Source organism: Carassius auratus, chromosome 31 (assembly GCF_003368295.1).
Source record: "Carassius auratus strain Wakin chromosome 31, ASM336829v1, whole genome shotgun sequence".
Lineage (NCBI taxonomy): Eukaryota > Metazoa > Chordata > Actinopteri > Cypriniformes > Cyprinidae > Carassius > Carassius auratus.
In genome coordinates, this window is record NC_039273.1 from 7,703,716 (window position 1) to 7,726,841 (window position 23,126).

Sequence of the window (23,126 nt, forward strand, 5' to 3'; positions counted from 1 at the left end):
ATGTATGTAATTTTAGATAATAAATGAATGTGTTATACATAATTGATCATTAAATTCTGCAATAGTTATACTCCTTGAGTTGATTAATGTATGTGAATGTACTGTATGTTCAACAACAGTGTATATTTCACTTTAGCACGTACTCATTTTGAACTTTACAATTTAAAATCCATTATAAAATAGATGTTCTGCACAATGTACAAAACAGCCTAGCAACAAGACCAACACTTGGGGGTAGCCTATAATTATTACAATATATAGCTTTTAAAATATTCATTTTATATTGTGTCTGTATGTTTCAATGACTCTGTTGGCTAAATGATTAATTGTGCAAGAGTTCTTCAACTGTACTGATAAAAATCAAGAGCTGACCAGATGTGATGTGTAAGAACTGCCTGAAAAGATATGTGAGCATCACAGTATCAACATGCCGTATATAAATATCTGGACATTTTTAAACACCTTGACTTCTCTGCACTGCCTCAGAAAAGGTAAGACTAATTAAGGTAAAGTTACGGTTAATTAAATGTACATTTATCCATGAATTTGAGTCTAAATGTATGTACAAATACAAATGCTGGTACAGTTCACTGAACCCTGACATATGAAATATACCTTGAAGTCTGACATATGAAATATACCTTGAGACAAAATATTTAGAAAATAATGTGATATTAATATATTAGTGTTAATTAACTGAGAACATGGGGTTCATACTCAATGAGAAAAAAAAACAACAACTCAGTTTTATCCAGATGCTCATATTGAGCAAACATTTACAATTTGGTACTGATGTTATATGCCCAAAACGCATGATGAAATTCTGTCAGCTTGTTAAATCAAAAATATCTTTTTGCAGGATAGCAGGCTGTACTTTCATAAAATGCTTTTAAATATCAGCTAGCATGCTATATCTTCCAAAAATCTATCTTAGTAAGATGATTCAAATGCTTACTTTTGTGATCAAAGCTTTTTATTGTATCAAATAACGCAATGTAATGCAATACAATGATGGCTGAAAGATGTACAAAATAACATTCTTATGATGGATATTCATATTTAATATTCACACTTTAACATGAGTTTTCTAGAGAAGACAAAAGTCCATGCATGGATAGCAAATAAACCTAAGTTGCAGTGTTCATCTTTTACAATTACTTACAATTACTAACAAAAAAATAAATAAATGTTCAGTTTACTTTTTATTTCACAGCAAACTGATATGTATGTTCTTTCTGTATTTTAGGTAGGAAAAAAAGATACTTGAATGGAAGATAATGTATAAAGGGTTGCTATATGGATACATATATACAAATTCACATAAGCTCATATTTACATATATTCATGTAGACATATAGTTATCAACAAAGGCACATCCAAATATAAATACATATACAAATTCACACATGTAAACAAAACCGTTAAACCCCATTAATTTGTTCTGACTTGTAAACAATCTTTCCATATTGTATATTTCTGTCACAGTCTGTTCCCACTGTTTTTGCTGAAGCCATAGGTGATGGCTTTTTTCACTGCTATTATTAGAATCCTCAGTAAATATTTAATACTTTTAATCACTTAATCCTATACATCCAAGATATAGAACATAACCTGTATCCTCTATCTCAGTCTCTAGATGTGTTTGTTTATTTCCTCTCTTTCCCCCCTTCATTAGAAAGAAGTGAAAGTACAACATTTTCTAAGCCGAGTCTCAGTGCAGTGATCTCTGTGTTGTTTCCAATAATAGCAGCAGGAACCGCAGTCATTTACTGCATACACAGAGGTCAGCACACACCCATTATATCAGTCCAAAAAATACATTGCCATTAGCATGTTTTAATTCAGCAAATTACTGTTTCTAAAGCTCACAGAAAAGCAAGCACAGAGACTGGAGAGAATATGGAAAATATTTGTTTAAGTTCCAATACACATTTAACAAATTAATGTTTTTGGCCGGTTTTTAAGGATCTTTTATAAACTGTCTCTTCAAAAGATGATCCATATTCAACATATTGTATTCTGCAGAAAAAATATGATGCTGAGAACATGTATGAAACTATTGGGAACAGACCAAAGGAACAGTAGAATGTCCGGTGTGTTGTGAAATTTACATTACAAGACCCTGTTTGCCACTCAACATTAAATGACAAATTCACTGTTAAAAAGCATCTGCTAAATGAATACAAGTGAATGTAAATCATAGGCATTGTAATTCTTATGATTATATGTTTATGCATTCATACAATAACAGAACAAAAAGTCAAATGAAAATGTATGTGTTTTTTTAAACCCTCTCTTGGCCTTATTTTAGGTATTTCGATACTATCATCTCAAACAAAGAAACATTATTTTTATCACATTTTTCAAGTTCTAGAGTTCACTGAAATATTCATTTTATTTATCTGTTTTAATACTTAATACAAACCAAACAATATGATTAGCCATAATCTTATTTACCTCAGATTTGGTCTCTGCAGGCGTGACAAAACGAAAGAAAGATTTCATGAATGTGTAGAGCATTGCTTCCTCTTTTCACAGTGACTAACAGCATTATAACTTGCTTAAAAGTCACAAAATGGCAGAGTCAAATAGACATGTAAAGAGGCAAATCTTGACAACATACTGTATATTTCACATATCAATCACAATTTTACAGCAATCTTGTTATTTGATCTATAATAACGAATTTCAACTCGGTTCTAAATATTTGATGTAAAAACAACTCTGCACTCAGAAATTCAATTTCACCATCATTCCGAAAAATACAGCAAGAAATTAAACATTCAATTCTGAAGTAGAAAAACTGAAATAGTATTTGTAAACAAACAAATAATCTGTCATATTTCAACTTAAAAAAACGTATTTACAGTGTAGTCATAAAAGGACAGTGGATGCAAAGACTAGGACAAGACAAATGAAATAACTTTTAAATGCACATATAGCTTAATATTTTGCTTGTTTCTCTGTTTTGACATGATTAGTGTTTTGTAATCTTAATCGTTTTTAAATCATTTCTTAATTGTAATCACATGATACATTTTTAATCAAGAATAATTGAAAATTATTATTTTATTTAGCGTTACTTTTTTCTACTTGTATAAGCTGCTTAATATTTACTTTTTCTTAAATATATGATATAGGGCCGCACGATTATGACAAAAACATCATTTTTTATTATTCCCTTGAAATTGTAATTGCGATTATTAATTACAGTTATCACAATTTACATTGAAATATTTTTATACCATTTTTTGATGCAACAGCATGCCACAATTTTATATGAAAATAAACCAGCTGAAAACATTTAATATAAAAGATAACAATATCAATGGCATTATAATGTTATACTAAACCTATAATTAAAATAATAGTAAAACCCCTTAAGATAACGTAGATAGAAAATAAAAAACATATCTTAAGCACGCAGAATAGCATAAAGGGCTTTGAATGTTTAATTGCTATATTTATATTCGCTATTAGAAATTTAATTGTGTTAATTGTGCAGCCCCAATTTATGATTTCACTTCAGAAGTATGCAGTGTAATAACAGTCATTGGTTTTAAATTAAAATTAACAAACAATATAAAGAGAAGGCTTTTCAAGCAAAGTGTGTCTCCATGCTGGAGAGTCCAGTTAAAATCTTCATACACCATCACACTTCCATAATTTATTTACCACTATTATAACTGCATATTAGTACCTTTTGAAAGAGTTCCATGCCAGTGACAGCTTTTTTTCCTGAACAAATACAGTACAAAACAAACTGGTCACAAACACTGCTGAAATACAAATCAGCTCATATCAGCTTAAGGGTGCATGGTCAAACTTCTTTTTGGGATATAGTAGCTATATTTTGATATTTGTTGCTGGTCCAAGATTGGCAACCATGTTAGCCAGGTCTCCATCTGCCATCTCATAAACCAGTTGGTCAACCACCTAAACAACCTCGGCTCATGCAATGACCAGCTAGAAACCGGCTACCATCTGCTACCTTCAGTTGGCCTTTAGCTGAATTTTCCAACAGGTTAGCCTGGTTAGTTGCATTAATTTGACCTGAATGTATTTACTGCTCTTGTATTTTATTTAGAGCAATCATACAAAAGGCTGTGATTCAGAATTTGAATTAATGTGTGTGTGTGTGTGTGAGTTTAAAATAATTTCAGAGTTAATAAGGAAGCTGTTGCACTTGCAGAGAGTTGGGTGTGCTGCCACCTGCTGGAGATAAAACTCCAGTGCATACAATAACTCCAGGAACCCTAAACACATATGAAGAAAATGTATAATGCATAAGAAACAAAATATCAAACCAAGTGGCTTACTAAAATTATGCAGATGTATCTTGTTTAAATTGTATTTGCATATACAAATAATACATACCAAGTTGTTTGAGTGCTTTGGTCTGTGGGCTTGACTGTGATGGAAGTGCTTTAGATGGAAAAGGTGGAAACTGTGGGAATAATCATCTCATTTAAATGTCTCCCTCATTCATAGATCTGATACATTTGAAAATTAATAAGCAATGATGTTTAGTTGTGAGTTTTAGAGAGGTCACTCACTATAATTTCCTTGAAGTCCAGGAAGAGCCTTATATGTTCGAAAAACACAAACCCCAGCACTGCAGCTCAACTGAGAGAAAAACGTAATGATATTTTAACATTCCACAAATCTAAAACATGCATTTATTAGGCATCTTGATGTCTGAACGTCTCCATCCTGAGTCACGTCAGTGATCCTGATGCTGCTCACACTTAGTGCTGCTTCTGCACTTGAACCTGAATGGGTTTTTATTAGCAAATATCTTTGTGAAACTTGAAAAAGCTTAAATCTGTGGAGGTAATAATATTCCAGTATATATATATATATATATATATATATATATATATATATATATATATATATATATATATATATTACAGTTCTTATTCATCTACAGTCTTAGTTATTTACTTACAGTAAGGTATTATGAAAAAATATGAACAATGAACAGTATATTTGTAAATGATCATATTTCACAAGGTGCATATATTAATGTAATACATAATTATATATAATGCTGTAAAACTATATTTCATGATAAAGCATACATTTATATTAACAAATTTAACATTGACTACAAACAGCAGATGGTTGAACAGCATGTTTCTACATGATCATGTGATAATCACAACCAGAAATAGTTACCTAACATCTTCCTCGCATTCAACTGGTTTCCTACTTTGGTTTAATCTTTCAGAAGAAAAACAAAAACAAAAACAGAAATATGAGAAAACTAAAAGTACAACAGTCTCTCAATCTTCCATATGAAAACTATTTTTATGTCCCCTCTCTTCTTTAGCACAATTTTCTTCTCTATCGCTTTTTCCTTGCTCTCTGGTTGATACACATACATTCCTGCAGAGATAGGATATCCTTCAGATCAAGGGTCACTCTGGTCCTGTGATTTGGATGTATGCAAAATTGTTTCCAATAGTTATTAAATGTCTAGTTTTAAATGACATATGTTATACACATGCACATACTGCATGTGAACTAAGTAACTTCATTACAGGCTACTGGGTAACTTAGCAGAGTTACACTGAAGTCAGTTGCTACTCATAAACTTTGCCCAGTGTTCATAACATGAATAAACACATTTAAGTTGCCTGCATTTAAAATAATTTAACCAAAAACACAAACCACTTCATTAGAATAGGAAAACTAATGAAGAGAACATTTCAAGTGTCAGCTTCGGTTAAATCATCGATCATGTTCGACTGACATAATTATATAGACAATAGTGACTTCTGTTGTTTACAACCTATTAAAAACTGATAGCACAATAAATTAATTAATTATGGTTAAGAAAGCTGTTGACTTTGGAACAATAGATAGTGATGGAATAAAAGATGCACAAAAATCTAACAAAAAATCAGGTCATTCTTTATTCTGACTTTGCAATTCAGTAACATTTTGGTACAAAATGTTACAGTCCCTGCTGATTAAGAGTGAAATGCATCCAGACTTTTGCATCCTGCCACATCCCTTAACTTTCATGTGGAGTGTTTGTAGTATGATAACAGGTCGTCCAGACTCTGTGTTTGAGCAGGTTGTGCATATGTGGGTATATCAGAAGGTTGTCTAGAGGTAGATATGTTTTTCGGTGTCTCCGTCTGTGGAATTTTTTGATTCGGACCACTTGAAGGCAAGGTTTCCTTTGCTCTGCCCTTTGTCTATGGCTCTGTTGTGATTGGCCTTTCTGTCTTCTGGGTAATAAGTAGGAGGAGGAGCAAACTCAGAGTCCCACTGCTCTCTACGACCACTGGTCCACTGACCCCAGGAGAACTCTGGGAAAGGAGGTAAAGGCTGAAATCGTGTATCTTCAAAAAGCAAATGTGAACACTAGAGCAAATGGAAAAAAAAAGAAATGACATCCATTTATGTGTACAGTCATGTACCTTTGCCTCTGTCCCACTCTCTTACGTAAGGAACACCAGGTTTGGTGTCTTTTCTCTCTTGAATCTCCACTTCCACTTTCCGATCCAAAAACCACCACATATGCCTTAGAATTCATCACCAAGAAACCGATACACATTAAGACCTATTAACTAAATAACTAATGTTCAGCAACACACCCTCTTCTTCATCCCCTGGCTCCAGCTTGCTTCTCTTCACCCTCCTCATCCTCACTTTAGCAGGTCGAGCTTCAAGCAGAGCTCGCCGCTCTCCTTCATTTTCTCACGTTTGCGGCGCTGCTCAGTGGTCTGCAGATAGAATAAGGGAATTGTAAAAACGGTAATTTACTCTTAAGCCGAATTTCTTCAAAGAGTTTTTCAGAAACTGTGATGCACAAAATATTGGTACAATGTTGGTTATTTTTTATTTAAATTTAGATGGTTATTAATTGATATGGACATTTATTGGATACTGGATAAGCTTTTGGAAAATTATTTGCTTTTACAATGCCTTGAAAATGCAGTCTATTTAGGTAACTCATGTTGCTTTGGAAAAGAGTTTGTGACTCTTCATTTAATTCAGTTGTTCTGACCTGGTCTTTCAGCATGTCTAGAGTTTCTCTCTGTTTTCTCCGTTGGTCCTCAACCTGGGCAAAAGCAAAATACCCAACACCTAGCTCTAGGTGCAATAAAGCACCTAGGCTTCTGTGCGGCTCCTGCATCTTGGCCAAGTCGGTCGTGCTTAAATTGTTCCTGTTAATTCTGCTTTCAAATCAACCAGCTGCAATGCAAATTAAGTAGATGTTAGTCAAGAGTTAGTTCATCATTTCTCAGTTTCAAAACAGGCACAAAATGCAAGTTTGCTGTCAGCTGTCATATAAGCTAACTATAACACACAAACACAACTAAAATGCTCCGTCTAAACCTCTTATTTAAAAGAGCACTTTAGATGATACTCACCGATGACACTGTACCATTGTATGGTTTCTTCTTTTTATCCATATTAACTATAACGTTAGCTGTTTAGGTACTCCAGAGTAACAGGAGTACGGTGTACATTTTAGGACATCCTCAGACATGGGCATTCTGCGAGCAAAACAGTGTATCTCTGAAAAGGAGTATTGTAGTCTGCCTACAATCACACTACAACAGTATTTTGAATTCTAACGTGGTACTTTTTTGCTAGTGAAAATTATGAAAACTGCAATTTTACCTTCAAGTAGCTTCAAGCTTATTCCAAAATATGTTATTAGTGTATAAAAATATGATATTACGTTGGTATTGTGTCTTAAAATAAACCATGGTAATACTGTGGTATATTTTTTGTTAGTGTAAAATATGAAAACCAAAGGTTTATGCTTCAAACTAACGAGCTCTTAACATACAACTATGATATTCTGTACAAAATGGCACTTTATGTTACATTGTTATTATGGAAAATGAATCAAATGCAAAACAGAACCATACAAGTGTCAAATAAGTTTTGTACATGGATATTGTTGAACATGCTGTCCACCACGTACAAATGTTGGTCCTCTTAAAAGTGTGTCCACACCAAATAGGCCCTATGTGTTCCCGTAACAGAGGAATTAGCAGGTCAGTCAAATAAACCTGGCATGGCAATAGCTCAGTGGTCTAGTAACACTACTAGATATTGACTGGCCATATGACTTTGTTATCATCTGTTATCTTCGTATTCACATCACCGTAAGGAAAATCACTTTTTCACACACATACCGTTACAATTGTCTTCACAGTTACTAATGCTAATTGTTAACCAAAGGCTATTATAAAAGTAAGAAGCAGATCTCAGAGTGCAGTCCTACAGAAGCAGTTTGATCATTACAGAAGGTGGGGTTAACTTATTTTTTTTTTATTATTTCTTTGAACTCTGCATATAGCAGATTAAATACTTTTAAAGTGCAGCCATTAAGAGCTCTGTCATAAAAACAGAACTAAACCAGGTAACCTCCCAGGATGCCGCTGCGTTGTTGTGCCAGCCACATGTTTCTGTTTTTATGTGCTCTTTCCTTGTGTGTCGAGTCTGTGAGAGGCGGCACCAGCTTCCTCAGTCCTGCTCAGAAACCACAGCAGGTGAGCGTCTGTCTGGTGGATGTGTTAGAGATATGCTTTGGAAATGCATGTATTTTAAGATATTAATGTAAAAAAAAATAAAGCATGTCAAGATTCCATGAATTAATGCTAGAAGATTGGCTTCAAATATGTTAAAATTTTAAGGGTCGAAGGCCATCATGGATGGGCAGAAGAGATGCTGCAGAGCCAGAGATCTCAGCGATTAAAGAGGATGATCAGTTTAAGGTAAAAACTCAGTGCAAGTGCATATTTAACTAGGATTTCACAGAATTACTACTTCAGTCATACTTTGTTCTCACTATTTATTTAGGTGAGTGCTCCATTTGATCTGTCCGTGTCTCTGAGTGAAGCGGAGTACGAGAAATACGGCCCTGTGCTGCAGAAAGTTCTGGTGGATCTTCTTAGCGATTTCCCACTTGGTGAGTTAAACTCTTATTTTAAGAACAGATCAATACAAGTAACTATGAAAATCAAATGGCAAATGCAATAAAGCATCTATGGTTTTTATAACACACAAAATTCAGTATTAAAAATGGTTCCATTTCCAAGTGTCTCAAATTTTTAAAGAACATTATAACCTAGGCAGATAATTTCTCGAGATACTGTTTGCTGTTGTCTTTGAATAATTTTAGAGTTCTACAAAATTACTAATATACTAAATGTGTTTTTTTTTCCAGAATTCTGACAAGCGCTTCCAGTTCTACAAGATTCATCTCCTTAAACCAATAAAGATGTTTGTAAATTAAAAATGACAAAATTTTCCAACACCAAGATTTAACAAAATAAAAGGATGACAAAATAAATTATTTTCTGCCTCTGGTTTCTCTTTTCCTTGCTCAATCACATTCGTTTCACATTTAATGAAATCTCAAATGGAAAAACAGCCTTCTCAAAAAAATTGCATAAACCCACTCATGTTGCATATAAAAGATAATTTATTAAATTTTCCCCATTTAGACAAAAGTTACATTTACATAAAACCAACAACTTGGTAAAAGCTATTTGTTGAGGTTTTTCACAATCGTTTTTACACTGTCTTTTAGCATAATTTTTCATGACATGGTGTAAGGAAAAATGACTTATTCTAATATAATGGAAGACACAAGCTGGCATCTTATGTCACTTATGTCTCACAAGCATACATAACGTGTAAGAATGTATGCAGACACACGACGAAAGTATCCTCAGAGCAAAGAACCATTTTAAAACAAGACTGAAGAGATATTAAAATTAATCATTGCTAACATTTTTAACAGATGTGAAAGTACCTACAACAATTACAAAACTTACTTATCAATGCTCATACACTTATTAGCACATACTACAGTACATGGAAATATACATTTTAACTTTTTTGCACACATTGTTTCACACAATGAAAGGGTCAAAGAAATCACATTCAAGACAACAAATGCCAAAAATGCAAGACTAAGCTAATAGCAGCTGGACTAGGATCGCAAGGACTTCAGCTGCATTCAGTAAGAAGGAGTTTCCAATCACAGACCGTATATATGTCTAGTGTTCTGCCGGACTGTTTGCAGTACTGTGTTTAGGCTCTCTCCTTTCAGCAGACTAATCTCATGCAGTGTGTGTATGCCCATACCTGGGTGAGCAAACCTGCATGTGGACTTAGGCACCTATATAGAGAGGAAGAGCGGTGTGTGTGTGTGTATATGTATATTAAAGAATGACAAATTAAATAAGGCATGCACAAATATGTAAGCGGAATCAAAAAATGTGTGCTAAGACACGGATACCTGTCTGGGTAGGAAATATGGTGCATCTGTCTCCAGTAAGATTCTGTCGAGTGGGATTTTCTTCACGGCGTCTCGAGCCTCCACAGCCTGATGGTACGTCACAAGTCCAGTGAAACCCACACACAGGTTAGTGAATTCACTTAGGAACGGCTCAATCACTGAGTAGCTGTTGGTAAAACAGTGTCTAACACACAATGACACACGTTAGTAGTGTTAGTAGTAAGTTAATACATTATATAAAATCCGTAGTTTTTTTTATACACACACATTCATTCATATATTATTTTGGATGGTTGTTTATTAAGTAGAATTTAATAAAAGTTTTTTAAAAAATGGTGCTTTTATTCATCAAAAGTGACAGGCACTTTTAGTTTTACAAATACTAATCATTGCCATCACAAGAATAAATTCAATTTCAAGGTACATTAAAATTGAAAACAGTTCATGGCCCGAGAGTTTGTTTTATGTGAACTGACCTGTGTATTTTGTATTCTTGGGGGACACACTTCTTCATAATTTTTAGGACATCGTCATCAGCATCACGACAATGTATGACAAGAGGCTTCCCGAGAGAGACGGCCAACTGCAACTGACGTTCAAACACCTTGACACACAAAGACAGAAAAGTTGCAAAAAAGAATACATTCTAGCATAATATAAAATATTTGTAAAGTAATCATTCTGTCTGCCATACCTCTTTCTGCTTTCTTGAGTCTGTGGAATTCTTATAGGAGTAATCCAAACCAATCTCTCCAAATGCAATGGTCTTAGGGTGACGCATAGCACCCATGATGCTTTGCTCATGAGCATGGTTATACTCCTTGGCAAAATGCGGGTGGCAACCAAAGGCTCCCCACACTTTCTCCTCTCCCAGTAGACCTTCCCAGATGGCATCTCTTTCAGTGATTCGTGGGTTGCAGAAATCTGCAATGCAGCCCATATACTCCATTGGGAAACTACTTGCATACTTGCTCTGAAACTTTTTGAAACTACCCCGGAAACCCAACTTCCCATAGAGCATGTCAAGATGACAGTGCGTGTCAATAAATCCTGCAGAATCTGCTTCTGAGTAGTTCAAATCTGACAGCCAAAGAGGCTCCGAGCCAACAGACATCCCACGAGTGGCACTATCAGCAGCATGGAGCATATGTGAGGATGTGTAAATATTTGATTCTGAAGTCCTGCGTGTAGTAAGAGGCGAGTAATCAAAGGTTCTGAGCCTGGGGATAGACCGCCGAACTGTCCTACAGTGCGAGTAGTTCTTGGGTGGCTCGAGGTCAAAGGCAGTGTTCTGAGGCGGAAGCTCTGACAAGAGCTCCATATCCCTGGCTGGGATTGTTGGAGAAGTGTCACAACAACCTTGTGACTTCAGTTCCCACAGGGCTTGTGGGAATATTGAAGACTTTAAAGCTGGTGATGAAGTCTTGCATTTCAAAGGTGGAGGAGTGTTACTGAAGTCCACAAGCTTACAATCCCTTTTAAGCTCATTTGTTTGTCGCCCCTTTGGTTTGAAAGACTCAAAGTCCTGTGAGAAAACTTCAACCTGCTCAGAGTCTTCATCATCGGACCAATCCGGCGATTCTGGACGCCTCAGAATCACACTCTGTGCACAGAGACAAGTCAGTATCAATTATCTTCAAAAGAAATTAATATAGTTCAGAATAGCCATGGTCTACATTGACTTCATTAATTACATTTCGAACAGATTTTGGATGGTATGATTTTTTTTTTTCATGATTTGAAAGTCTCTTAAGCTAATCAAGGCTGCATTTATTTGATTATAGTAAAAACAACATTAAATACATATTGTAAAGTTTTTAAAATACAGAAATACAGGTTTTAAAACATTTTAAAATGCAATTTATTTATGTGATGGCAAAGCTGAATTTCAAACAGCCATTACTCCAATCTTCAGTGTCCCATGGTCCTTCAGAAATCATTATAATATTCTGAAACATTTCTTATCATCAATGTTGACAGTAGAAACATTTATTTTTCTGCAAATTGTATGTCCATTTTGACACATTCTTGCAGAACAAATTTAAATTAAATCAAAAAAATAATAAAATCAAATCAAAAAAGTTCCATTACCCTGGCGTCCAGCTTTATTTCTGCCCCATCATCTTGTGTGTCTATGAACTCCAGAGAGGGAGGCCTATCCTCTGTATTCGTGATCAGTTGGTCATTCTTCTCATTGAATGAGCAGCAGTCCAGCTCAGAGGTACTTTCCACCTCAATTGCCTTTATAAGCTTGTCTGGGGTTTTCTTTGCATATAGACTTTTAGGCCCACCAATTGATGACTTTTTGTTTGCATACCCCATTGCATCATTCAGTGCTTTGAAGAGAAATACTTTCTGCCCTTCTTGTGGATTTCTGCGTTTCTTTCCAGCAGAAGGAGGTGGAGGTCCAACAGAGGATTGTCCTGAAACAGTGTCCTATACGTCACACACAAAACACAAATCCAGTCAAACATATGCAAATTTTGAAATACTTATATTTCTACAATTAAAATACACAAATATATAATTCTTATTGCTACTTACCTCACACTGACTCTTTTTTCTCGACACTGCTCTGTGGCGTCTAGTCAGTTTTAACCGTGTTTTGGGTGAACTGCGTGGAGTGCTGAGACACATGTTCTCCATGTGGCCCAGTCCAGCTGACCCAGTAGATGTGTTGAGTCCAGGAGAGCTAACCTCACTCATACCACCATCCTGAGCATCTCCATCCTCGCATGTTGACTGTGCTACACCCACACAGTTCTTCCGGAGCTTTCTTGGGGATTCCACATTCAGCCATGTACTCTTCACCTTTTCCCTTTTACGGTTCATCGTACTAGGACCTTGAGAAAGAAAGGAAATTTATCCATAAAAATGAAAACACAAACAGGTGCAGCCATTTCTAAACTGAGTAGGATTCACTTGCAGATTCTTTGAGAAAACAGAAAACAAGACCAAACTCAGATGGACTTCAACAACAAGATAAGCTTACAAAGAACTCTGAGACTCACTTAAGTTAAATATGGAGTAATATTAATTCAATATTTACGTGTTTAAAAACTCAACGGTACGGGCACTGTAGGTTAGCTATAATTTAGAAGGACATTGACGTCTCCTTTATTTTTTTAAATAATAAAGAAAAGGCCTTAACCTGCATACGACGTAAAACACGTTAGCATGTTGATTTCAAGATCTTTTGGTTAATTACAGATGCTAATAATTAGCAAAACCTTATGTCTGACCTAAACCTGTGACTCCACGCTTCAGAGAACACAACGACGATCACAAGAACGGTCTGAAAGTGCGTAATAGTGTTGATTAAACCTGTTTTAAGTTCGAGCAACGACAAGTATTACAAACCTTAAGACCTGCAAGGATGAAGAACGTTCAACACTCAACTGGACCCAGACAACGTTGAACGGTTATGGAAGGCCAACAGGGTCAAAAACACGTGAATTTTAACGGTGGTGAATGCTTAGTTAATAGTTTGAGAACTACTGAGTATGGCGTGTGTATATATTTTGCACGTATTTGAGAGACTGAACGTTAATAATGTAAATATGGTAATGAATAATGTGTTTAAATCTTAAAGTTATTAAAAAAAATTATTGGTCTTAGTACACAGTTCACCATTTTGGTTTAAATCTAATGGTGTTAAAAATAATTCACCCGTACCTGAATGTAGCAGTTTATATTGTGTTCACTTGTTTACCACACAACTATAACAAAAAATAATAATAAAATAGGGGTTCAGTTTTTAGTTATTCTAATCATTGTCTTCATGTTTGAAATCAAGCAAAACCACTTTTAGATAAAACTACTTATTTATACACATACATATAGAATTACATTAATATGCACATTTGAACTACTAAAAAATGCTTGATGCAAAAGTTATTTATATATATATATATATATATATATATATATATATATATATAATTATACACATAGACATACATAAAAACTTTTTTTAATTAGAAAGATATTTCCAAATATAAAGCTGATAAAAGAGTAGAAGTATACAGAGAACTGTAACCAAAAATTTTGCAAGGCCTACAACCACTGATCTATATATATTATAGATCAGTGCCTACAACACAAAATCTGCATTTTCTAAAGTTCTTTCTGTGGACTCGGTGCCTGTTCCTGAAAAACGTAAAAATACCTATGTTTAAAGCATTTATTTGCTTAAGAAATATTCCTTCTGATCTGAGGTTTATTAACAACATGTATTTTACAGTGCTGGACTATATTATTATCCATTTATGGAGCTGGTGCACGTGTGTGCTCAGTAAATATGCCCTCATTTACAATCACATTAATGTTCATATTTTCATCAGTTTTGCTGTTCTCTATTCTCCAGTAACTTCTGTTCCACTCGCTGGCCAATGCGTCGTAGATCGGCATGAATGCTGGGTGTCTGAGCAAGGTCATCTTGTAGGCAGCGGCCGACCTCCAGCTGACAGATATGTTCTTTGCGAACCAACCGCCTCACAGCTTGCAGACAGCGATCTCGCAAGGTCAACACTAGTTAACACAAATATAAGGTGGAAAGTACATTTTAGATGAAACAAAAAAACAAAAAAAGCTTAATGATCCTATAATTGACCCTTCACTGGCAGTTTGATTGCCATGCGATCTGACCAATCATAACGCAGAATCTGCCATTTTATCTGACAAACAAACCAGAGTAGATTAATGATGGGGGACTTGAACTTGAAAAATATAACATCTTGCTGCAGTTGAAACAATATACTTTCTGATATTCGTTCATGTTTATTTTGTGCTATAACTAGTAAAGAGGAAGAGATGAATGCTTCACATGCCACTTAAAGCTTTCATGAAACTGTATTTATTGTTTGAATTTCTAAAAAAAAAAATACAAAATTTGAAAGCTGAACCTTTGTTTCATACCTAAAGCATATCCATACCTAACCTGCTCTTTTTCACTGGGTGTGAACATTATCTCTAGCGTAAAAACGCCATGCTTGTCAGACATAACAACAGTAGTGAAGCATGGTGGGTCTTTGCGAAGGATCAATTGTGTGTGTGTGTGTGTGTGTGTGTGGACAAGTGGGTGTTCCCAGAAAATGTAATATGCAATGCCTTGAAATACAATTATTACAGCAATCTCAATATAAGTGTAAGAACTGTAATTTATAAAATGAATGGTCAATTGGTTATCGGTCAATTAAAAAAAGTATACCAGGCAATGTGATTTTGGGAAATGAGACTTGTCCAGTTTCAAGGTGGGATGGCAAATACATTTCTTTATTATTGACTACCATTGGATCATCAGTTTCTGCATCCCGAAACATCCATGGATGTCCTGGCAGAAACAGATAAACAGAATCAGCAATCAGTATCAGTTTTGTTCAAATAGATCATTGCACTACTTAACCCATATTCAGTTACATAGACAATATATTTAAAATGGTTCTTTTTTGTCTTTTTTTTTTTTTTTTTTACTAAAACATGAAACTAAGATGTAAATGGATTTAAATTCCTGGTTAATTTTTAAGTGACTTTACGGAGATAAAAAAAAAAAATCACTTTTGGGAAACCACTTCAGCTGTATCCGTGTACTCTTTGTTAGTTCATGGTATCAACCCAAACATGCTGGTGTTCTGAACAGTTTGTTTTGCCCATAGACTGTAAAAAAGGGTTGAGCCATTTTGTGCATTGACTGGCATGAAACATGGATCAAATGTATAGCCGGTGTCCTGACATTTTATCCTACCCCGTCAGATTTTCCTACCCGGGTTTACTGCGCACGCGCACATCAATATCGCGTCCTTTGTCTCATGCTAAACAACGATATTTAATGTATCTGCATTACTGTAAGGGTAGGTTTAGGGCTGGGGTAGGTGTAGACTTTAATAAAAACACAATCTAATTGGTAGAAAATAATATTTATTGTTGGTTTCCTGTAACTGTATCCCTTTTAGCTACAACCGCGAATATAACACATAATTACTGTATTTGCAGTACTGTAAGGGTATGATTAGGGTTGTGGTAGGTGTAGACGTTAATAAACCATAACTTTACAGTAGAATTTTCGTTGTGGAATTGTACTACCCACTGTTTTGGTGGGAGGTAGGAAAATCTGACAGCGTAGGACAAATCGACAGAACACCGGCTGAAAGTAGTACCCCTAAACAAGTCAAACGTATTACAAAGTAACTTTCCCAATTTATTTAGACCATAATGCAACAATAATCGTACGAACCCACATAAGTTGCTATTCTTTTTCCGGTGTATGGCTGAATATCTACGTATGGCTGCGGCTCCCCGCGGAAGTTGATCCAGACGGGCTTTACGACTCGCGGACTGCGGTTACAGAACACCACATGGACCGGTATCCGACTAGCCAGAGATCGGACCAGCGGCAGCGGTTGCTGCCCCTCTGGAGATTCCTGAGGCATCGACAGAGACTGGACAAGACCAATTCAAAGATACGAACACTAGCCACGCTGCATACAAATAAATACACAAACTAACATTAGAGAAGTTAAAGTTTGCTTCTACATAGCCTGAACTCATAAGCCACAGCCCAAAGCATCAGGGAATTGAGAGAACAGAGTGTGTACGTGATTGTCAACATTCGTCTGTACAGCTTGCAGACAGTCGTTTGTTGTGATTGCGTAATCATGTGAGAGCCAGTGAAGAAGACAGCGCAACTGAGCAACACCTCCCTCTGGTGGTTTTTCGGGAATTACAACATGCCCCATGAAATGTTTGTGCTAGAAATCAAACATTAAATTATTACAGTATCGACTGTTTACTTCTCTTTACAAAAAAAATGGCATAAGAAAAAGTAGAAATTATGCAAAACAGACGTTTCAAATTGTAATATTGTTTTCAAGCTATGGCTATGTTAATAAATTGTCCTAGAAATTTCCTTGGAGAACAGATTATACACGCTGTGACTTTCCGAAGCGGTTTATTGATGAGAATTTATCAATACTGAACAGTATTTAAACTCTTAAACATTACAGATATGCAAGTCAGCATGTATCACGTGTGTGTGAGTTTTTTTATTATTACATCTATGTAACTGACTGGTGAAAAATGAACATGTTCGTGTGCTGATTTTCTGAGTAAAGTGTGTATTTTGCACTCAATTTATTTAACATGTGAATAGAATCTTTCTGTTTTAGGAAGTTTCTCAATGCAGACTGTAGATTCTCAGCATGCCAGTTTTGTTCTGGATACATGTTTTTGGCTCTTAACTCAACACAGACATCATATCATCATTCAAGTAAACTGTATCCAAATAAAACAATAATAAAGAACGAAGCAAAACAGAGGAACTGAGAAACACAAAATACCTTTTGAGAGTTGTTCTTGATATTGAGTCTAAATGACATACTGGGTAACTCCCTAACATTTTCTTTATTATTGACCGGCTGACAATTTTGGCCAGGAGTTGTGTGCCACATGTACCCAACACAAGCAGATGGGACATGGCATGATGGGAATGATTTAATTCAAGCAGTTTAGATCTTGTTTTGTAGAAGCTTAGACATCCAAGAGCATTTAACTGGTTGAGGTATTCTACATGACTGTTGATTATGTTGCTAAAAGTAGGCATGAAAAGACTTTTTGTCAGACTAATTGAGATCATCACACTTTGGTGTTAGAAATGTGTCCCTATTTTAACACAATACTCACAAACATCCAAACAAGATGGCATCTTGCTTAACTCTTATCTAGGCAGCAATAATGAAGCAAAGAGTGCTAGATAGTAAATTAAGTGCATTACAAAAGACTGGTATCTTAGAGAGCCCATCTGCTATGATATTGCACGTATCAGGCTGTAATTTACACAGCACAAGGTGTGTGAAGGCAACAACTTGCATTCTGTTGATCTTTCTACTCCTGTATCTTATGCTTCCTGTCCCCTTTTTCTTTCCTCTCCCTGTTCATGCACACATCTACACATATAAACTCACAAACACACTTTCTCTCTCTCTTTCTGGGTGAGGTTTTGGGGTCTCATGTTTTTGGGGTGATAGAGGAGACCCCTAGGGAGCATATGCTTGTGGGTTGTAGGGTTAAAGTTCACAAGTAATCCTCAGATCACATTACAGGCACAACAAGCGTGACCCCTCGACACCCTCCTCTCCCTGTGGGATTGTCGGTAACAGGGCAGAACGAGTCAAACCCCAGAACCGAGGTGGACTCAGATCTTTTTTTACTGCTGAGAACTTCCAGCCCATATGAGAGCCACAGGTTCTGCACTGAGCAATTGTCCACGCATACCTAGGCAAAGAAATACATCACATAAATGTAATTTTACATGAAAATGGCTAATTATTTGGATGGATTCAATAAAATTTCAAATGATAAAATACACGTACAAAAGCATTGAATCTCACCCTGGAAACCAACTATGCAGTGTGGAAGGTCGTCCAATCAGGTTGAGGTTGTTGGCCTTGTAAACTGTAAGCGTCTCATGAACATAACCATGTGGATTCACATATGCTGCCATTGGCCCATACAGAGATAGACTAAAAACAGAGGAGTGCTGAATGAATAACTGTTTTCCACATTGAGTCCACATTGACTTCTTTAGTAATTATTTTTCCATTCTATGGAAATCAATGAGGACCAACAACTGTTTTGTTACCCACAATCTTCACAACATCTTGTTTTGTGTTCAGCAGAAGATAAAAACTCAACTTGAAGACAGAAATAGCATTTCTGGGTGAGCTATATTTTAAGCATGACTAAATTGTGGCTAAATTCTCAGTGTTTTTTTAAAAAAAAGTCAATGTCTGACCTGAAGATCTCATTCTTGCTGGTTATCTCTGTATCCTGGCACTGTTTACAGCAGAGAGAGGTGCACTGTAAGGAAACGTGAAGTGCATAAATATTTTTTACGCTTTTTTTACCCCCAATATTACAATGCATAAACAATCAATGCAAAAATATACTTAAAAGCAACCTTAAACATACACACCCTGTCCATGATGTCCAACTCACAGCGCAGTCTCTGGATGGCACTGCCAATCTTCAGTAGTTGCAGTCTCAGAGCATCATCTATTGGTAGACATGCGGCCACCCTGTATGAGAAATCTGCAGGGAGAGACACACTCTCTAAATTACTGTAGACTGTGTGTGTGAAACTAAAAAGCATCTGCGTGCCTGTACCTACTGTGTACCTGTGGGATTTGTAGGCAGGGACTCATCTTTGAGGTTTTCATCCCATTCATGGAGTTGTTTCTTTACTCTGCTCATGAGAGCTTTCTGGTGAGAAACATACACAACCAGTCAGTTTAGTCAGTGCTAAAATGCGGTCACTGATATTATTGAAATATTAATGATTGTACATTTGTTGATGGTTGTACATTTTCAAAAATATTTGTCAAGAGTACTATTCATTTATAAAAGGGTAAAATTTTGAAAAGAATCACCCCTTTAATGCTTTCTATTCAAAATAAAGATTTGTAAAGTTTATAATGTAAAATGTATAATAAGATTTTTAATACGAAATCAAACTCACAGAGTCATATAAGGCATACACCCAGGGAGGCCACGAGGTCATACTAGCATGGATCTTCTTCTGTGAAAGAAGGTAAGAGGAACAATACATATTAAGAAATATTTATGTTACCCACGATTATAAGGATGACTTTACATTTAAAAAGTTAATATGTTTTGCAATGCCAAAACAATGATGAAGAAGAATAACCTGTCTAATTCAGTCTAATTAAATCTAAAGACGTGATTCTCAAACGTTGACTCAATTACCACCACTGTCCAACCCAATATTCAAGGTTATAGTTTTATAACCATAAAATATTGTTAAGAAATACTAGTGTCAATATAGTTACATTAACCACAATTAAGTAAGTCATCCTGCAGTCCAAGTTTGCTAAGGCCTCCTAATAGGTCCCCTGGTTGAGAAATACTGATCTCAAGAAATGTGTGCTTACATCAGTCACCTGTCTATAAATCTGGCTGCACCGGTCCTGCGGTGGTGTTGCTTGTGACTGTTTGGTCTGTGGTGTGTGTATATGCAAGCGGGGCAGGAATTGCAGTGCACATAAAGGGTCTGGAAGAATCCTCTCAGGTAATATCTGTACTTTTGCCTGACGAATCCTAAAAAAAAATAAAATAAAATAAAAAGTTGTGTACGGCAGTGTTGTCATTTACATTCAATTCCAGAGTTTATTGAAAAATAGCATTGTGGCTTATTACTACAGTACATTTTGTAGTGAAAGCATGTGTATACCCCTACCCATCTGCTTGTGTGCGTATCTCATGCACTCTGAAGCGCTGCCGTCCAACAGCTTTGATCTTCACTGTCTCTATGCCATATTCCTGTTCCTCACGAAAGGCATAGATTTCTGCAGTCGTCCCAAATTCTGCCTTTATCTCCGCGCCACTCACATCAGGACTGGGAGGGATAGAAACACGTCAAACAACAAAGTACATGTACAAATGTAAGAAATATCAATACACCTGCAAACCCTCCACTGCAACCTGCTTGGATAATGTTCTCGAGAAGGTATGGGATCATTAATGTGGAGTAGCTATTATTCTGCACTTTGTGTCTGTGGATACCTGTGTGCAAGCACTGCAAACGTGCGGTCTTGGCTTATGAGGTTGCGGAACATGCTGACCTCCTGTGGTCGGAAAAGCTGCAAGGGTAGCGTCTGACCTGGGATCAGAATGAGAGCAATGTGGGGAAGGACCGGCAGATTCTGCACACTGTCCTCATCATGCAGGGTACGGCCATGAAACTCCTCCATGTCTGAGCCCAGATACTTTACAACGTACACACAAATGCAGACAAATATGCAGAAAAAAAATATTTTGAGAGATTGAGATTTGACATATAGCAAAACTCTGACCATAAACTATTTGCATATTATGTGCACGCTAATGAATTCAAAATGACTTAAGTTATTATGTTATCTTAAAATGTTTTTAAACTTATTAGCCTTATATGACAGATGACACTCACTGCATGTGAAGTTGGTAGACTTGTGTCAAAGTTTATAATACTTGGCTTTTCTGCATCCTCACCGTCTTGATCCTCCGTCTCCATATCATCCTCTTCTTCCTCTTCATTTTCTGTAGAAAAAACAGAAAGATCGAGATTAGACATATAATGTAATTTCACTCATCCCAATCATCATCACACCATGTTTATTCATTTAGGTCAGAAGAGAACTGGTTCCCCAAACTGAGCCTCCCATGTCTTTTCCCCTCCATTTCTGTCACCTCGTGGAGTTTGGGTTCCTTTCAATGCTTAATTGTGGTCTAGTATGACACTTAATATTCAGTAATATTACAGATATGATCCGACAGCACTGACAAAATGTCTACTGAATTGAGCTGAATAATGTTACTATTGTTATAGTGGAGTCAAATTTGTTAATAATTCATGAATTTTACAACATCAACACTGGTATTAACTGAACTGAATTCCTGTTTAATACTTTTAAGCTGCTGTATAAAACGCTATAAAAATAAAGGTGACTTGACTTATTATCTACTGTATTTTGTTTCATTATTTACTTACACTTTCACTTACTTGACTTATTATCTACTGTATTTTGTGCTATTATTTACTTAGACTTTTACTTTGTCAACAACATCTACATTTACAACCTATTTCAACCTACTTTCGGTTTCAATCATACAGAGGACAATGGGCATGCATAAAGCTACATTCATAATGCAATAAATATAATAACAAAAGCCTGCTGAAAACACAATAATACTAAAGAATGCGTGCACACTTGACTCAATGATGTTGCTGCAGCGATCTAGGCTACAGCTCCATAAAGTGTCGCAAAATATCTTTACTCAAGTGTTTTAAATATCAAGAGCTCACCATGTTCGTCAGCTGTCATGCACGGCGACAGCTGCAGACCTGGATCTGTGTGTATAAAGATCTCCCTGCATGTTCTGATGAGGACATTATGCTGGCAAGCTTTTGATACTGCTATAGCTCCTTGTTAATTCGGAAACTAACAGGCATACATACCTGGCTGAAGTTGTAGTTGGTTCCCCATTTCGTCGTTAGCGTTGTTGTCGCCTCCGCCCCTCTCAGCAGCCATAGCCGTGTGTTTACAATCCGCTCTCAACATGCGCAGCACACAGCGCCATCACGCGAGTGGATGTTAGTGGGATAGTATTTTTTACTCATACAAGTGAATCGAATCTTTTGAATCAGTTTTGAATCAGAGTTATGTAAATCAAGGTAATTTTGTAATGCTTTATTACATTTTTGCGTTTTCATAAATGTATGTAGATCCTCTAGAAAAGGAGTTTCCCCCACAAAGTCAGCTTCTTAACACAAGAATGAAAAGAGCTGTTTTCTATTTCGTTCACGAATGAAATGAACGAGAACGATTAATTCACTTAAAAGACTTGAAAAAGCTTTCTTTTACTGTCTATGAAAAAAGCTCTTAAAAACTAAAAAAAGTTGTGTTCACTAAACAAACAAGTGAAAGAGTCAGTTGAACCATACACTGAAAAAATGATTAATTGAATTAACTAAAAAAAAAATTATGGTAAGTGGTTGCAAACAATTTATTTTAGCTATATTTAAATAAACTAATTTAGTTGATTAACTTTCAGCAAAATATATTTAAATGTAGCTAAAATAAATAGATTGCAATCACTTACCATAATTTTTTTAAATAAATTCAATTAATCATTTTTTTAAGTGTACCGAAAAAGGGGTCAGCGTAATTATTTGCTTATTAATCTCAATAAGTTAAACTTATTTATTTTGGGAAGTTGATGATTGGTATATGAGTATAACTAGGTATGTCTGCTTATATTTATGAATTTCTTACCTTGTTAAGCCCCAAAGTGC

General features: G+C 35.8%; 4 protein-coding genes and 1 long non-coding RNA gene across 13 annotated transcripts; 1 reads left to right on the plus strand and 4 right to left on the minus strand.

Annotated features, from left to right (window-relative positions):
• Positions 1-3,198: 3,198 nt before the first annotated feature.
• On the minus strand, positions 3,199-5,376 carry LOC113050414 (uncharacterized). Its single transcript, XR_003276763.1, has 4 exons — positions 5,182-5,376; positions 4,557-4,626; positions 4,378-4,447; positions 3,199-4,256 (listed from the first exon to the last, which is right to left on the minus strand). It is a non-coding gene; the product is annotated as an uncharacterized LOC113050414 (long non-coding RNA).
• A 2,808-nt stretch (positions 5,377-8,184) lies between these two features.
• On the plus strand, positions 8,185-9,308 carry LOC113050409 (ghrelin-like). Its single transcript, XM_026213345.1, has 4 exons — positions 8,185-8,525; positions 8,670-8,750; positions 8,836-8,944; positions 9,203-9,308. The coding sequence occupies exons 1-4, from the start codon at positions 8,409-8,411 to the stop codon at positions 9,208-9,210; spliced, it is 315 nt and encodes a 104-aa protein (XP_026069130.1). The 5' UTR covers positions 8,185-8,408; the 3' UTR covers positions 9,211-9,308.
• Positions 9,309-9,447: 139 nt separating this feature from the next.
• On the minus strand, positions 9,448-14,150 carry LOC113050392 (putative deoxyribonuclease TATDN2). 4 transcript variants are annotated; one of them, XM_026213318.1, is made up of 7 exons: positions 13,643-14,150; positions 12,827-13,125; positions 12,374-12,718; positions 10,977-11,885; positions 10,759-10,886; positions 10,283-10,466; positions 9,448-10,162 (listed from the first exon to the last, which is right to left on the minus strand). In XM_026213318.1, exons 2-7 carry the CDS (start codon positions 13,112-13,114, stop codon positions 10,022-10,024), a joined length of 1,995 nt encoding a protein of 664 aa, XP_026069103.1. In that variant the 5' UTR covers positions 13,115-13,125; positions 13,643-14,150; the 3' UTR covers positions 9,448-10,021. The 4 variants fall into 4 exon arrangements, 3 of the variants coding, with proteins under 3 accessions (XP_026069103.1, XP_026069104.1, XP_026069102.1); XM_026213319.1 differs by lacking the exon at positions 13,643-14,150 and adding an exon at positions 13,525-13,621; XM_026213317.1 differs by lacking the exon at positions 13,643-14,150 and adding an exon at positions 13,434-13,513.
• An 84-nt stretch (positions 14,151-14,234) lies between these two features.
• On the minus strand, positions 14,235-17,096 carry LOC113050402 (von Hippel-Lindau disease tumor suppressor-like). The gene is made up of 3 exons (XM_026213336.1): positions 16,515-17,096; positions 15,492-15,614; positions 14,235-14,812 (listed from the first exon to the last, which is right to left on the minus strand). Exons 1-3 carry the CDS (start codon positions 16,708-16,710, stop codon positions 14,622-14,624), a joined length of 510 nt encoding a protein of 169 aa, XP_026069121.1. The 5' UTR covers positions 16,711-17,096; the 3' UTR covers positions 14,235-14,621.
• Positions 17,097-17,397: 301 nt separating this feature from the next.
• LOC113050396 (protein cereblon-like) lies at positions 17,398-22,404 on the minus strand. 6 transcript variants are annotated; one of them, XM_026213329.1, is made up of 12 exons: positions 22,290-22,375; positions 22,137-22,201; positions 21,261-21,370; positions 20,858-21,060; positions 20,532-20,690; positions 20,227-20,392; positions 19,794-19,853; positions 19,453-19,537; positions 19,251-19,366; positions 19,071-19,135; positions 18,667-18,798; positions 17,398-18,550 (listed from the first exon to the last, which is right to left on the minus strand). In XM_026213329.1, exons 2-12 carry the CDS (start codon positions 22,153-22,155, stop codon positions 18,373-18,375), a joined length of 1,293 nt encoding a protein of 430 aa, XP_026069114.1. In that variant the 5' UTR covers positions 22,156-22,201; positions 22,290-22,375; the 3' UTR covers positions 17,398-18,372. The 6 variants fall into 6 exon arrangements, with proteins under 6 accessions (XP_026069114.1, XP_026069113.1, XP_026069112.1 ...); XM_026213328.1 differs by lacking the exon at positions 22,137-22,201 and having other exon boundaries at positions 19,794-19,850; positions 20,236-20,392; positions 22,290-22,404; XM_026213327.1 differs by lacking the exon at positions 22,137-22,201 and having other exon boundaries at positions 20,236-20,392; positions 22,290-22,404.
• Between the last annotated feature and the right edge of the window lie 722 nt (positions 22,405-23,126).

Bases quoted from the DNA above. Each gene is read 5' to 3' on its own strand.
- LOC113050402 (XM_026213336.1), bottom strand. From the start codon at position 16,710: ATGCCTCAGGAATCTCCAGAGGGGCAGCAACCGCTGCCGCTGGTCCGA. The intron at 15,615-16,514 runs GTTCGTACGATT...TGTTTCTGCCAG, and splicing joins AAGAATAGCAACTTATGTGG to GACATCCATGGATGTTTCGG. The intron at 14,813-15,491 runs GTATACTTTTTT...TGTGTTAACTAG, and splicing joins TCCCAAAATCACATTGCCTG to TGTTGACCTTGCGAGATCGC.
- LOC113050396 (XM_026213325.1), bottom strand. From the start codon at position 22,392: ATGTTGAGAGCGGATTGTAAACACACGGCTATGGCTGCTGAGAGGGGC. The intron at 21,371-22,289 runs GTATGTATGCCT...TTTTTTCTACAG, and splicing joins CCAACTACAACTTCAGCCAG to AAAATGAAGAGGAAGAAGAG. The intron at 19,854-20,226 runs GTAAGCACACAT...CTTCTTTCACAG, and splicing joins TTTATAGACAGGTGACTGAT to AAGAAGATCCATGCTAGTAT.
- LOC113050409 (XM_026213345.1), top strand. From the start codon at position 8,409: ATGCCGCTGCGTTGTTGTGCCAGCCACATGTTTCTGTTTTTATGTGCT. The intron at 8,526-8,669 runs GTGAGCGTCTGT...TAAAATTTTAAG, and splicing joins CTGCTCAGAAACCACAGCAG to GGTCGAAGGCCATCATGGAT. The intron at 8,751-8,835 runs GTAAAAACTCAG...CTATTTATTTAG, and splicing joins AAGAGGATGATCAGTTTAAG to GTGAGTGCTCCATTTGATCT.
- LOC113050392 (XM_026213317.1), bottom strand. From the start codon at position 13,461: ATGCTAACGTGTTTTACGTCGTATGCAG. The intron at 12,719-12,826 runs GTAAGTAGCAAT...TGTGACGTATAG, and splicing joins GAAAAAAGAGTCAGTGTGAG to GACACTGTTTCAGGACAATC. The intron at 10,887-10,976 runs GTATGGCAGACA...TTGTGTGTCAAG, and splicing joins ACTCAAGAAAGCAGAAAGAG to GTGTTTGAACGTCAGTTGCA.